A 14,966-nucleotide genomic window follows, 5' to 3' on the forward strand; every position below is an offset into this window, starting at 1 on the left:
CATACTGAGCCCAGAGCAAGATCCAACATGGACAAACTGGCCAACACGCACCCTGGATCTTGGCAAAGGATGTCTCTGCTCACACTTATCTAGCTACCAGCCACCCACCCACCCATCCTTCTTGTGAGGTCAGGCTTGCTTTTCAAACCAACCCTTGCTGCCTGCTTCCAAGGAAAGAACACACCATAAAAAGCAGGGCCTGAGAGCAAATTTTCCTCTTGGGTTTCTGGTGTTGCCATCTCTCTTCCTCCAAGATGCTTGCTCACACTACCCACCCCACCAGGCTGGATGCCAAGCCCCTCTCCTCTTCCTGGTCCTTGACCTAAAAGCACTGGGATAGGGAGAAGGGCGAGGGGCCCCGGGGTCCTATGTCCCAACCTACCAACTCCACAAAAGAAGGCACCAAGTGGATGGTTAAGGCTCTACACATAGGTCTGCTTTCCCATCTGACTTTATTTCACTTTTTTTTTCTATAAAACTCCTCCATAATTTCACAATTTAACAAAAAGTTTAAAATCCAGGACAGAAACGATCCTGTGACTTATTACAAACACGATTTCCTTTATTCCTTGTATCCAGGAGTTGGTCTTGGGCTGATGAGTGTCCTAGTTCCTAGTGAGACACATTCTTTGTAAAAACCCTTATGGGTAAGGGAGGTATTCAATACCTTTTGCTTTTAGGCGTCGGTTTACATTTTGTTCAGGAGATAGCAAAACACAGGGATTTGCACTAGGGGCAGAGGGCTTAACACTAAACACGTGGCAATCACAAAGTGCCAGCCCCTTCCTATGGAAGTGTCCCCAGAGCCCTCATAGGCCCAGCTGCCAGGCAGCTGGGGGCGGCATGGGGAGGCAGCTGGGAAGGCTGCAGTCGGAGCCCCGGCTGCTTGGCATGTCCGTCAGGTGGTTACGGGACCAGCCCTAGGCCCAGAACAGCTCCGGAGGACAGCACAGGCCTTCTGGCCAGAGGAGGTAACTGAGAAACAGGTTGGTGCTTCCAGAAGCCCCAGAAACAGCAGGGAAGGCCAGACACTGCCGCTCCTGAGGGTGGGCTGAGAACCCTGCCTGCCTCCAGCTGCCTCTGGGAGAGCCCAGCTCCAGAGCAGGGCTGCCCTGTCGCTGTGTGAGGCTCACGAGGGCCTAGGGCCCTTCCCAGGAGATCCTCAATTTGGAGAAAGGCCAGAGCCCAGTCCCCAGCAGCGTCTGTGCATAGAGGGCTAAGCAGCTGCTGCCTTCTGAGCAGCCACGTCAGAACGGTTCCTTTTGTCCAATGTCTTGGGGAGTTTCCAAAGAAAGGTGCCCCACTTTGGAGTATTGTTGGCCTGCCTGGGGAGGGGACAGTGACAGCACAGAGCCTGCCAAAGGCTGCCCTCCTCCTAATACCTCAAGGCAGTGGGGCTGGGAGAGAATCCGGGTAGATGGCAGACCCATGGCAGTGTCCTCTGAAGGGTCTTGGGCCTTCCCCGAGCTCTGGGGATCTCACGAGAATGGCTGCAGCTCAGGGACGTCCTGGAGGCAGGGGCTCTCCAGGGAGTGTTCAGGGTCTGCCAGCAGCATTGATGGCTGGTGCCCCCTGGGGAAGGGGAGCTTGGCGCCCCCATGTCAGAACTCAGCAACTGGGGGAGGAAGGGCCATCCGACTGGGCTGGGGAGAAGAGGAGCCCGCCGCAGAGCCCAGTCCCTTCTCCCACATCCCATTCTGGGCAGCAGCTGGGGAGCATGGAGGAGCCTGGAGTTGAGGTCTAGGGAATAGAGGCTGAGCAAACAGCCCCCAGCTGCCAGAAGCCCCAGCTGGGAGGGAAAAGGAACCCGCCTGGGCCTTGGAGAATCTCAGGCGTACGAGGAGGCGAGTCTCTGGGTCTTTGTAACCGCAGGGACGGAGGGCCAGGCCCAAGCCAGGGAGGCAGGAGTGCCAGGCGGGCCTGCCGCTGGCCAGGGCCCAGCGTGAGGGGCTGGCTGAGTCCTGACGCACCTGGAAACGCTCCACAAACTAGCCCGTCTTATTTGGCAAAAGCTCATTTTTTTTCAAAGTTCGAGGACTCGACCAACAGAAGGGAGGAAAAGGATCCTAGGAGGAGGAAGAGGATGCGCCGCTGTCTGCTCCTGGGGACCGCAGCCAATCTGACCGGGCGCCAGAGCGCGCAGAGGACCTACGCACGGGTAGCGTTCACTGGCGCTGGGCTGTGCCTTCTGGGCCGCAGGAGGACGGGGCCTCCTGGGAACCGCCAGGGAGGGCTGCGCCGGGAGAGGGCCAGGTGGCGCTCAGCTCAGCCTCCCACCCGAAGACGGTAAGGAAGGTGACGTCTTAATCTAAGTCCCTCGTGACGCACCCCCCACCCACCCACGTGCACTGTTCCACGGAAACACACCCAGAGACCGTTCTGTACCGACAGTGCACACGTACACACACAACAGAGAGAACTATACAGCACGAGTCCCAGCACAGTGAGGACCGGACGGAGGGATCCTGTCCGGCTTAGGCCCAGCCCAGTGCAGCCGGAGCCCTCGAGGTCCTGGGCACGGTGGAGACGTTCTGAACCGCTGGGGAGGCTGCTCAGAGGCCGGCAGCGAGCCGCGCCACTCACCGGGAGCCAGGCCCCCGCTGCCAGGTTCGCCTCTTCCCCTTCAGGAGCGGGGCCCGCGCTGCCTTCAACACAAGCCGCTTTCCAGGGGGAGCCCAGGTGGCAGCCCCTGAGTGTGGGGGAGCAGCAGTGCTGGCCCGGCGCCCCTCGGCCCTGGGGCTCCCGACGACGTGGTGGAACGCGCCGGCCAGGAGCCGGCGAGGAAAGTGCAGCTGGCCGTGCGGGCCGAGGACAGGGCGGTCACTAAGGCAGTGCTGCGGGCGGGCGGGTGGCGAGAGGAAGGAAGGCGGGGCCCGGGCATGGCCTCCCGGGACCCCGGCGACGGGGGCCCGGCACCCGCCCAGGGTCATGTGGCCACCGCCTCCAGGTAGCTCTGCAGCTTGCGAACTGTGGTCTCATCCAGGGAGAAGAGATCGAAGTCGAAGGTGGTGTTGGTGACGTTGAAGTGGCCGGTCTCTTCAATCAGGTTCACAATCTGGAAGGCAGTTGGTGGGGTGGCTTCAGGGGACAGGAGGCCCGGCTGGGGTGGCCATTGTCAGGGTCCCGGGCGGAAGATGGGTGCTCCTTGGGGCTGCAGGAGCCAGCATGTTGGGCGGGGCAGGGCACGTCGGGAGGGCTTACCGGGAGGGGCGGGGCACGCTGGGTGGGGCACACCGGGAGGGGAGGGGCACATTGGGCGGGAACACCGGGAGGGGAGGGGCACGCTGGGTGGGGCACACCGGAGGGGTGGGGCGTCGGGGCGGAGCCATACCTGCTGCAGTACGTTGCGCTCGCGCAGCGCCATCAGCCTTCGGTGCAGCTCCACCAGCTCGTCTGTGTAGGCCTTCGGGTGGCAGGCAGAGCTCAGCAGGCAGCCCCCCGTGCCCCTGGACCCCCCCTCAGCTCGGGGCCCACCCACATGAGGGCCTGATGCCCCAGGGGCCGGCCCCTCAGCGCGCCCCGCCCCGCATCCCAGGAGGCCGCCCCTCCCGGGGGCTTTGGCGCCGGGGCTCACCCCCGCCCCCCCCACCCCCGCCCGGCAGCCGGCCCCGCCCGGGACGGCACCTTGTCATAGGTGCCCCTCTTGAGGATCTTCTCGGGCTTGCTGCATGACTCCGGGCTCCTCCGGCCAGACGCCTGCGGGACAAACCAGGTCAGTTCTGCGCTTTGGACCACACTCCCCACACCAGCCTGCCCGAGGCTCTGAACGACCCCTACGGCAACCTACCGCGGTCTGAATGCTTAGAACCCGCCCAGGGCCCCCGGGGCCCGCCTGTCCTCCTCCGCCTCTTGCCCTGCCTCCAAGGGTAGCCCCCACTTGGGGGGCCTGGGCCGTGTCCACCACCCTCACCTCGGACCCTGAAGAACCCCAGGCCCGGACCCACACGGGCCTAGGCCTCAGTTCTGCCTCCAGGACGTGGATGGCTAAGGCAGACTCGACCACCAAAGAGACCCCTCCTCCACGCCGCTCCTCGGGCTTACCTTGCTGTTGGGCGGGGGTGGCTTCTTGGGGGGAGGGGGCTCGCGACTGGGCAGGCAGGAGTCCGCGCTGTTGTCACTCTCGCTGTCACTGAAGCTCAGCCTGAAGTGGGACCCGGCAACCTGTCAGGCCTCCGCACCTAAAGACTGCCCCCCAGCAAACAGCATTCTGGGACAGACCCGTCCCCACAACACTCTGGCCTAAGGCGCTGCCCCTCGGCCTCGGGAGACCAGCCCACTTAGCTCTCAGCAGCCAGGCTGACTTTAAAAAATGAATAGAAGAATGCATGTAAGTTGCCTTCAAAGGGCAAAGTGCCCAAAGAGCAACATGCCTTCCTGTGCAGGGCTGTGTAGGGCACACTTTACCCACATGTGGGGCTCTGGGGCCAGGCCAATGGGGAGTCTACTACAGCACTGAACCGGCGAGCCTGCTGTTGGCTGCCCTGGCATCTCCTCAGCCCTAAAATGAGGTGGCGAGGGGGCAGTGAGCTCAGTGACAAAGGCTCGCTACTGTCATAAGGGAAGAGCGCTACTGCGCCAGGTTCAAACTCCTCGGCCGGCCTGAATCTACAGCGTGCACCGCACCCCCTCAGTCTGCAAACCTCCCCTCAGGGCCTAGAGCAGGGGTGCAGGTGGAATGAATTCCTCTCCAGCCCCCACCTGCGCCCAGGCAATGGCTCTGCCCTCCCCCAGCCTCCCGGGGCGAGTCTCCATCTGGGATCCCCACCCCTCGTGGACATGCTGGGCCTGATCCACTAAGGGGAGCCCTGACAGCTGCCACTGCACGAAGTCCACGGCACAGTGCGTCCCACGCACTGCCCTGCTTCCACACCTCCAACAGGCCTTGCCACCAAATGCAGCCAGGAAGTGCCTGGAAGGGCTGCGGCCCACGGGGCTTGTGTCTCATTGCCCCTAAGGTCAAGGCTGCTGTTTCCTTACTCCTTCCTAGAGCAGTGGGCTCCAGGGCCCATGGTCGGAGGCCCAGAGCCCTTCTCCCAACGACCGGCCCAGGGTCACCAGGGAAAGGCAGGCATCTGTCTGTGTTGCCCAGACAATGGTCCCATCAGAGGGTTGAAGTGGCCTCACTGCCCTGCGTGCCCTCTTCCCCGGGTCCAGCAGGTGGCAGCTGGGGGCTGGGGCAAACTCCCTGCCTCCCCAGAGCCAGGCCAGCGTGAGGTGGGGCTTTGGCAGCTTGTCCCAAGCTGCAGTAGAGCCAGTCAGAGCCTGGGTGGCCCCTTCCCTGAGGACCACGGTGGTGCCCTCACCAGAGCCCAGAAGCCCACCTGGGGCCTTCCATGCCTGCGCCTACAAGAGGCTGCTGAAGGTGCTTCTGCACTTCGTCTGTGCAGGAGCCCCTGAGACAAGACGCACCTCTGCCAGCCCCTCAGCCCCCTGCTCCAGTGGAAGGCCACTCTGTATACCAGCACCCATGAGGCAGTGAGAGCGGCTGCAGTTGATTCTGTCTGGGGACATGCTTGGTGCCCTGCTAAGTGGCCCTCCCCACTTCCCTGTGGGAGTGTTGGCATGTGCCCAGCCCATTTGAGGACCCTCTCTGCCACTGCCCTCAGGATGGTGGGCTCCTTCAGCTGTTAGGCCACCCACACCTGGTGGGTGCAGACCCCACGCCTGTCCGAAAGAAGAGCTGCTGAGGCCCTGAGGCCTTGGACTCAATGGGAACAGGGGTTGCCAACCACCATGGGCCTGGGGCCATGGCCGGCATCTGCTCTGAGCTGGAGGCTCAGAACACACAGCCACTCCTGACGTGGGCTTGCTCCAAGGGTCTGAGGGTGTCCAAAGGAGGCACTCTGGCTCACCCTGCTCTGGGGAAAGGCCAGATGTCACCTTCCCCAGGCCAGCAGGCAGCCCAGTTGCTCCCCACACCGGGCATCTGTGGTCCCAGAGCAGCTCTCAGAGCCTGCGTCTGGTGCCATGGCACACGGGTGGGGAGGAGGAAAAGGGCCCTAGCCTGGAGAGCAGAGGAACCAGGCCCCCATGGGCTGCCAGAACTGGCTGCTGGGCACTGCCTCAATTCTCTCTTCAGTGGTGACTGGACTTCCCTCCCTGGGCACCTCCCTCACCACCAGGCAGCCCCTGCCTTCCAGTGATGGCAGAAGTGTGCTGCCCAAGGCCCCTGAGCTGCATGCAACAGGACTCTTAGCCCCAGAGCAGTTCAGCACCAGGGCAGGGCTCCATCCTGCAGGCTCACATGCTCTCTCTGCCCGGCCCTGCCTCCTGCAGGCCCACAATCACCACAGAGCCAGCCAGAGCCACTCTGGGTCACCCCATGCCCGGTGGTCCCCAACGGCCCAGGCACCTGGAATCCCTCCCTGCGTTGGTCTTGCCAGCGGCCTCCTCGCCTGATGAAGAGTCATCCTCGTCGGATTCCTCGGACTGCAAGTCCTCCACCATGGAACGCAGGGGTCCTGGGAAGGGCAGCAGGACAGGGGTGGGGGTCATCAGGGCTCTGCCTTTGCCTACAAGGGCCCCTCCAGCCCAGGGCCACATGGAGCTTCTTGAAATCACAATCCCCAAAATGCACCCAGGCAAATGCGCCTCAGAGGTCCCTGTGCTCAGGCGCAGCCTGCCACCCTTCTCCAAGAACAGCGCCCGTGGGCACCCTCTTCCTGAGGGACCTGCTGGCTCCCCCACCCCCTACCTTCCTGGCCCTGCTTGCAGGCCTCTGGCCCCCGGCCTCCGGCAGGAACGCAGGGCCCCTCCATTGCCGAAGCCGGAGGAGCAGCCCTCCTCTGCTCTGGGTGTGCAGATCAGTCTGCCTGAAGCCAGGATGAGGCAGCTCCGGCCAGGGAGGGTGAGGTGGCCAGAGCCACAGGCTCCCCCAGCCCACTGCACCCCTACTCGGGCCTGCCCAGCCCCTCAGCAAGCCCTGCCGCTGCTCCTGGCCCACCGTCCTCCCCTTTCTCCAGAGGCACCCAGTTCCAGTCCCCTACAGACAATCTTGGTTTATATTCCTGTTACCAAGGCAACAGAGGGACACAAAGCCCTCAATTACCTTGGTCACGTGACCAGGCTCCAGCAGGTTCCCCCTCCCGTCCCCACAGTGAAGAACCCTTGGAAAGCACGTGGGCTTCCAGCGCCCATCCCCCAGGCCCCTTGGCAACTGGGTGTCTCAATTCCCAGCCATGCCCCCCCCATACGCCCCCAGCCCTCCAGAAAGGATTCCAGGCTGTAGAGGAAGAGACGCCTTGGTCCAATCCAGCAGAAGACAAGCTTCCAGTTGCTGGGTGGGTAGCAGGTCCGTGGACTGGGGTGCCCAGGCCCACCTTGCACCAGAGGAAGGCCCTCCCCGTGCTGGGGCAGCCCTGTTGCCCGTGCTCTCCCTGAGCCTCCCCAGGTGGTGTGCGGTGGGGAAAAGGCAGACATGCAGTCTGCTGGGCCCGGGGCCCCAGGGCCAGCCCAGCACGTAGCAGGAGCAAAGCGCCTCCTGCCTGGGCCGTAGAAGCAGGTGGGAGAGCGGGCCGAGGAATCGCTGCCGTGGTGGCCAGGGCAGGCTTCATCCATGAGGGGCTGGCCAGGCAGTGTCTGCTCAGGGGAAGGGCCCGGTCCCAAAAGGGCCCTCATCCCCCGCCCAGAAGGCCAGCACCTCATCAGCATAGCTTGAACCCTGTCCACACAGACTGGCAACAGGGGGTCGGGCCAACGCCCACCACAGACTCTGGGTAGAGCGGCACTTCCCACACCTGGCTGGGGGTCAGGTGATGTTTGTTTTGCTTTTTAATACGGACTCACTGAGCATCCACAGACCCCCAGACATGGATCTCTGGGGGCCCAGTCTGGAAACACCCAGGGCAAGTTCTGCCCAGGCACAACCCTCCGCCTTCCACCCTCCGCCGTCACCCCCGCATCTAGGTCAAGAGGAACTTCAGGCTCAGGGTGTGCTGCACCTCAGGCTTGAAGCAGGCCCCCACGTGAGCCCATCACTTGGGCAATTACCTGTGAAGCCCTCTCCAGGACACAGACCCAGCACCCCACTAGCTGCAGGTGGGGTCGAGGGCTGCTCCCACAACTTTTCCGGGCCAACTCCCGCCTGCTTCAACCTTGCCTCTTTCCGTCCTCATCACGCACCTTGGCTGTGGTTTTGAGATGGCTCAAAGTCAGAATCCGAGCTGGAGTCGGAGCTGGAGCTGGAGTTGGATGGGCTCGACTGGGCGGACTTCACCCCATGCCAGGGCAGGCGGGATAGCAGGGAGAGAGGACAAGAATGCTTTCAGTCCAAAATACAGCCGCGGGCCACACATGCTGTCTGGCGTGGGGACACCCAGCCCATTTGCTCAGATATGCATGCAAAAGGGCACACAGGTGCCAGACCCCGAGCAGCGCCGGCCTGCCACGTGTGCGCACCTCCCGGGAACCTGACTCCGCGGGGCCACGGGCAGCCCAGCTACCACCCCCCACCGCCTCAGGTCACCATCACATTCAAAAGGCAACAGTGACCTTTCCTTCCCACTGAGGGACTTTATATTTCTTGTAGTTCTGGGAGGGGCTTCACAGCACATCTCCAGTGTCCCAGCTGCCTAGGCAGGACAAGGAACCGGGCAAGCTCTGGATGGAGGGGGTGGGGTAGAGATGGGGTCACACCCACAGCTGCTCATCTGCCTGTGGGCCCTGCCTCCAGACAGCATGAGCTGGCTACGGCACTGCAGGGCCGTGGCACTGCAGGGAACCAGCAAAAAGGTCTGGAACAGGAAAGGTATGTGCACAGACTGGCTCCTCAGGCTGCCCTGTGTTCCCTTCCAGCCCATCCTCAGGCTGTGTGACGGCAAAACACTGCCTCCCTGCCTGGTGCAGCTGTAATCCAGGAGCCAGAGGCAATGGCGAGTGTGCACGCGGGCCGCAAGCAGCTGATGCAAGTGAGCCGGTCGCTTTTGCCTGCAGCGGGCCATCCGCCTCAGCCACCAGAGGGCAGTAAAAGCCAGAAGAAGGGGTAAGATGCCAGGGGCTGCACTGCTGTGAGCAGGGCGGGTAGACAACACAGGACTGGGTCACTTCAGACATCTGCACGGGAAGGCCTCTGCCTCGTGCAGGGAGTGCTGACCCACACGGGGCAGTCTGCTCCAGGCCCTTGGTTTCTGCTGGCAGGCTAACGCGAAGGTGTGCACACGTGGCAGAGAAGCTGCGGGCCAGTGCGCACAGGCTCTGAAGTGCAGAGTATGCAGCTGGGAAAGTCTGCCCTGGGCCAGAGTGCCCCAGAGACCCGCAGGTGGCCTCAGACCAGCACGCCTGCCCCTGGGCTGGGGGCTGCCAGAAGACTGGGGGAATGGAGCAGCTCAAGCACGTGGCACCAGCCACCTCCACAGTTTCCCTGTGAAGGGGAGGGAGGGGCCAGGGGGCAGGCAGAGGCCACATACAAGAAGTCCCCAGGAAAGCAGCTCTGGCCCCAAGGGGCTCAAGACCCCCTCCTGGTGGCCTGTGGGCCAACGGCAGGACCCAGGGAGGCACCAGTCCCTCTTCACTTGACAGAAGGTGGCAGCACCAGCGGGGAGACCTAGCCAGATGTGTCCTGGGGTGCAGAGGGAGCCTGTGCTGCCCAGCACTCCCTGGGGGCGGCCCCCCGTGGTAGGCTTGGGGCAGCTGACTCTGGGAGCGGGGTGCCTGGGGCCAGGCTGGGCCCTGCAGTCAGTGGATGTGCAGCTGCTGCCTGTCCTTGAGGGCAGTCAGACGATCTTCGCAGACACACGTCCCTTCTCCTTCCACACAAGTCCAAAGGGCATGGGAAGAGGACCTGGAAATGGTTTCAGCCTAAAGCCCTAGAGGTGGTGCAAGTCAGGAAGCCCACGAGGGTTGCGGAGAACTGCCGAAGCGGTGGAGCATCCGGACGAGGGCAGAGGGGCCTGCTGTACCCCCAGCACTCCTGACTGAATGGGACAAGCAGGGATTCCGGCGAGGAGCTGCTGCCTTGCCACCTCTTGAGAGCCAAGGCGGGGAGGCGACTCAGGTTCCTCACAAAGGCGAGAGCTTTCTCGTAGTGACGCCCATGCGGCCTCCAGGGTGGGCCAGTCTGGGAGGCCGTCTTGACTCCTGCACTGTAGAGGTCTGTGCCTTGCTGGGGTCCCAGGGTCAGAAGTGCCAGCAGGTCACCAACTGGCAGCCCTAGAGGCCCCGGGCATCCTGTTCACAGCCTGGGTCTCACACCAGCTCAGAGCTGGATGTTCAGAGATCTCTGGGCTCAGACCCTCCTGCTCATCAGGGACACCCCCAGGCTTCCCCTAGCAGCTTAGCCTCAGGACCATGGTCACTGAGGCCACTGGCGCTGGACACCTGGCTGCCCGCTGAGCAGCAGTGCCCAGTGCTCATGAGTACCAGCAGGATGGTGGCTCATCAGTAGCCGATGGGGCAGGGCACCCCCACGCGGCTCAGTGGGCCCAGGGGGACGCCACCTGTCCCTAGGCAGGTACTCAGCCTCGTGCAGAAAGGCCTTGCCAGGGAGCGCCCAGGACAGGGAGGGAAAGGCATCCGGCTCAGCGCCCCAGGTGAGGTGGAGGGCAGAACCTCCAGCAGCCGGGGTGGGGCTCCTGAGATGGCCCTGGACCACTGGGTGGCTTCTAAGTAAGAGGAGACACCCGTGTACTGCCTCCTTCAGGGAAACGGCAGACACTGCCTCCCGGCTATGCGAAGCTCTGAGCACACAGCATCCCCAGCCCTGTGTGTCCTAAGCCAGTGGGAACACTGTTACCCATGGGCCAAATCACCACCCCTGCCAGCACTGTCACCCCCAGTGGGGTGGGGCCCCTGGAAGCCACCGCTCACATCAGCGCTGTTGACACAAACCACCTCTGGCTTCATCTTCGGGAACCACTTTGAAGGCCCAGAAGAGCCCAGGCAGCACTGCTGGAGGCAAAGCCTCTGCCTTGAGAGTAAGGGAGGGTTTGGAAACCCTGGAAGGCCAGAGGGCTGGGGCTGCTGCACAGGTTGGGGGTCACTCACTCACCCCTCCACAATCCTCCCAACATTCCTCCACCCACCCACTAGACCGCCTCATGCCAGGCACAGCGCCCAGAGATGACATCGCCACCTGAGGCCCCAGGGAGGTCCAGCCACCCAGTCAACAACATGGCCACTGGCTCCTCTGTGGCCCAAGCCTTCCCTGACAGCGACCTCAGGGTGGCCCAGAAGCGCTACTGCAGCAGGGGCCCAGAGCTCTGTGACAGGACGAGAACCCCAGAGAGCTGCTCCGGCGCTCACTCAGAAAATGAGCTTGCTGATGGGGGTCCCTGTGTTCCAGCTCCATGCGGAGTGAGGACCCCAGCAGCCATCTGGGCAGGCAGCCAGGTGAGGCTCGGTGGTCAGCACTAACCTTCCTGACTGGGAGATCAGGATGAAGATATGCAGGGATGCCCCACTAGCAGAGGAAGTGAGTTCCCTGAACTGACCCTGCTGTGGCCCGGGAAGGGACAACAGTGAGACGCAATTGCCCACCCGGACCCCAAAGAGGCCACAGAGACCCCAGCACATGGGGCTGCACAAGGAAGCTCTGAACCCTATCAAGGCAGAGAGCTCAAAGTATCCTGCTTGCCAGAAACATCCTCCCCTCAGCACTGCTCCAGAGCTCACGAGGCAGGCTCCATCACCCCTGCCAGACAGGGAAACCGAGCCCTAGCGAGGTGCAGAGGCTTGCCCAAAGCGGGAAGAGCACGTGGGAGGCCCGGGCCCAGATCCCAGCCTCCTCATCTAAGCCCCCGGTTCCCCACGGGAGCAGTACCGCCCACTGGCGGGCGCTGAGGAAATCTGAGGGGGCGTTCTTGGTCCCATATTGGGGGGTGCTGGGGATCAGCCGCCGGCCCTTGGGCAATACTCGCATGAACACAAAGAAGTCTGATCAATACCCTACGGTGAATTTGATCAAAGGCAAGGCAGCTATGTCTGCATTCGTGTCAAAACTTGACTCGTACAAATGAAATATGAGTCGAAGACAATTTTATCAGTTCCCAAATCTTTCTTCAGTGGAAACAAATGATGACGACATTCTGGTTTATAGCCAGCATTTGGAAGCACTTAAAGAAGATTTTACAAAATAGATTTCAGGATTTACTCGACATGAGTAGTCCAGACAGGGTCCTAGAACCTTCCTCGAACCTACAAATACCAGAAGTATCACTGCAGGAGGAGTTGATAGAATTGTCAACAAATGAAGAGTTGAAATTGAGATTAAAAAACGGGTATCAAGAATTTTGGCTTCAAAGGCAAATTCCAATATTATATCCAGCCTTATGGGCTGTAGCAAAGAAGTTTTTCATTGCATTTCCATCATCATATTTAGCCGAAAGAGGATTTAGCATGGTCAGCAATCTATTAACAAAGAAAAGAAACAAATTGTCAATAGTGAAACGTGGCGATTTAAGATTGCTGTTGACAAAAATGACACCAAACATCAAAAAATTAGTGTCATCTCACCAAGCTCAACCCTCTAAGAAAGATTTCATTAATTTTTTCAATAATGTATACTTTCTTAATTTTAAAAATTTTAATTATACTTTGAGCAATACATTAACATTGTTAATTTCTTCTACTAAAATAATTTGAAAAGATCTGTCCTTGTTTTATATATAGTACAGTATAATTCACCTACGGGGGTGTTATCGAATCATTCTTTGAAAAAGTGGGCACTGAGCCGGCAAAGGCTGGGACCCTGCCGTTTACCCCCTGGCCAGCAAGGCCGCCCCGGCACAGGCCGGGGGAGGGAGGACAAGGCCGGGGTTGTGGGAGCCGCCTCACCTCTGTCTTGAAGGAGGCCTCGTCCTCCGAGTTGGACTCGTCCACCTCTGGGGGCTTCCTGGCCTCCCTGGGCTCGCTCTCGGCCTTGACCTTCTCCCCTCTGGCGCTGCCCTTATCCTTGGCCGGCTTTTTGTCCGAGAAGGAGGAGGATGAGGTGCGGGGCGAGGTGCCGGGGCCGCTCCGGGGACCCTTGGAGCTGCTCTTCTTCTGCTTTTTGGCGCTGGGCTTGGGCGAATCGGCGGTGGCCGGCCGCTTGCCGGAAGACTTGGGTTGGGGTGCGGGGGGCCCGCCCTTGGGGGACATGCTCTCCAGCTTGGTCTCCTTCAGGGCCATCTTGGGCTCCTTGAACGCGGCCTTGGCGGCTGGGGCCTTCTCCTCCTTGGGCGGCCGGCCCTCGCCCAGCTTCCGCGACGCGTCCTTGGCGCTCCGGGCCTGCTCCCGCTCTGGCTCCTTGGGGGCGCCCTTGCTCTCCGAGTCCTTGCGCGGCCGCTCCCGGTGCTCCTTGGTCGCCTTGTGGGTCTTGCAGGCCTTGCTGCTCTCCCGGCTGGCATCCTGAAATGCGGGTGCGGGAGGGGAGAGACCAGGTCAAAGGGCATCTCGGGGTTGCCCTGCTCCGCCTCCCCCAACCCCTACAAAGTATAATCCACCTGATTGAGACTCAGCTAGAGAAAATCTTCACAAAGCGAAAAAGTAAGGCAGCAGGTGAGAGTTTTAAATGGAGCTGTCCCTTTAAACTACTAGGAAGTATCAGCAGGTCCCGGACTGCAGGCTAAGACGCCCCTGACATTCCCTGAGGGATTCAAGAAGAGCACACGGTGAGTCAGATACGCGCAGGGCAAGCCGCATCCACCCACTCCCGCTCCAACACCTCGCAGTCCCGCTGGGCCCAAGGCCTCGGAGGCTGCGTGTGACGTCAGGAGGACTAGGGGCACTAGTGGGTGGGCCACCTTTCTGTCCCCACCACAGAACCCAGGTGCCTCTGGCTGGTCGCCCTCACCCTGGCCCAACGCATTCCCAGGTACGGCCGCTCTCTGGTCCCCGAGGCCAACATCTACTGAGTGCCTGCCGGGTTCCCACACGCTGTAGGGGACAAACAGCCTCCGGGAATAGAAGCCACCTGGGTAGCTTTTCTAAAATGTGTACGACCTCTGGGCCTCTGCCTCCAGAATTCAGAGGGTTGAGGGTGGAGCCTGGACTTGTATGTGTTTCTGCTGGGGACAGGCCAACAGTGGCCCCTGGGCTGCCAGCCCAAGTGACTCCAACCTCATGTGCCTGCCCTTCCTTGGAGCAAGGGCAAGACCACCTACCTCACCTGGCGATGGCACAGGGCCTGGCAGGCTGCGCAGCTCAGTCAAGGGGAGCTGCAGCCACCCCTTGCAGCAGGGTGCCCTCGGGCAGGAGCCCCGTCTGACACCTTGCTTGGGCATCCTACCCATCAATACCCCATCACCCACACATCGTGGGCTGCTGCACTGGGCCCGCTGGGGTCAGCTCCCAAGGGCTCTGCCCCCAGATGCTCTCCAGACCACGGCTCACCAGGAAACACCAACCAGACCAGAACGTGGCCCACGCCACCCAGGCAGGCACTCCCCCGAGGCAGCCACACCAGCTCACCCCACTGCTGAAGGGGACAGTCTGCACAGCGCAGGAGGGGTGGAACAAACAGCTAAGTGCCTGGCAGCGGGGCTCTGCTCCCTGAGGGTCCAGTGATGGGACCTCCCAGCAGAGAGCCACAGGGACGGACAGCACAGCATCAGCCACATTCCCTCCACTCGGGCTGCTGTCTTCCTGCAAATCCACAATCCACATCAGTGCCAAAGATTCGAGAATGACCCCCCGGGCTGAGGGCTCTTGCCACCTTCCTGGAGAAACACTGGCCCCTGGGCCTGGCCCCCATCTTTTACACCATCAGGCAGTGGGAAATGGGGCTCACACCAAAACCCCAAGTAGCATATCTAAAGAGGTGTCCCCTTTGGGGCTGGCATGTAGATGGTGCTCTCCCAAGGGAGGAGGCAAGAAGCAGAGGCCCCATGTGCAATTCCAGCCTCTTCTCACGTGTCCACAAGCCGGCGTGGACTGCAGACATGTCGGCCAATGTGTGGCCCCAGTCTGGGGTGGGCTGAGCCTCCATTGCTGCCCAGGGACCACTCAGCTAGCAGGAGCCTTTTGAGCAGCGGCTCTTCACGTGGGGTCTGCAC

The 14,966-nt window shown here is 61.5% G+C and overlaps 1 protein-coding gene across 2 annotated transcripts in view; it reads right to left on the minus strand.

The window, feature by feature from the left end:
- Positions 1 to 433: 433 nt before the first annotated feature.
- MLLT1 (MLLT1 super elongation complex subunit) overlaps positions 434 to 14,966 on the minus strand; it is a 57,703-nt gene continuing 43,170 nt past the window's right edge. For both annotated transcript variants that reach the window (XM_073220529.1, XM_073220528.1), the window contains 7 exons: positions 12,769 to 13,320; positions 8,122 to 8,209; positions 6,353 to 6,461; positions 4,042 to 4,141; positions 3,625 to 3,696; positions 3,332 to 3,403; positions 434 to 3,055 (listed from right to left, as the gene is read on the minus strand). In XM_073220529.1, the coding sequence (XP_073076630.1) occupies positions 2,927 to 3,055; positions 3,332 to 3,403; positions 3,625 to 3,696; positions 4,042 to 4,141; positions 6,353 to 6,461; positions 8,122 to 8,209; positions 12,769 to 13,320 (1,122 nt within the window). In that variant the 3' untranslated portion in view covers positions 434 to 2,926. The remainder of the gene's footprint in view (positions 3,056 to 3,331; positions 3,404 to 3,624; positions 3,697 to 4,041; positions 4,142 to 6,352; positions 6,462 to 8,121; positions 8,210 to 12,768; positions 13,321 to 14,966) is intronic.

Source organism: Manis javanica, chromosome 13, assembly GCF_040802235.1.
Source record: "Manis javanica isolate MJ-LG chromosome 13, MJ_LKY, whole genome shotgun sequence".
In the NCBI taxonomy this organism is placed as follows: domain Eukaryota; kingdom Metazoa; phylum Chordata; class Mammalia; order Pholidota; family Manidae; genus Manis; species Manis javanica.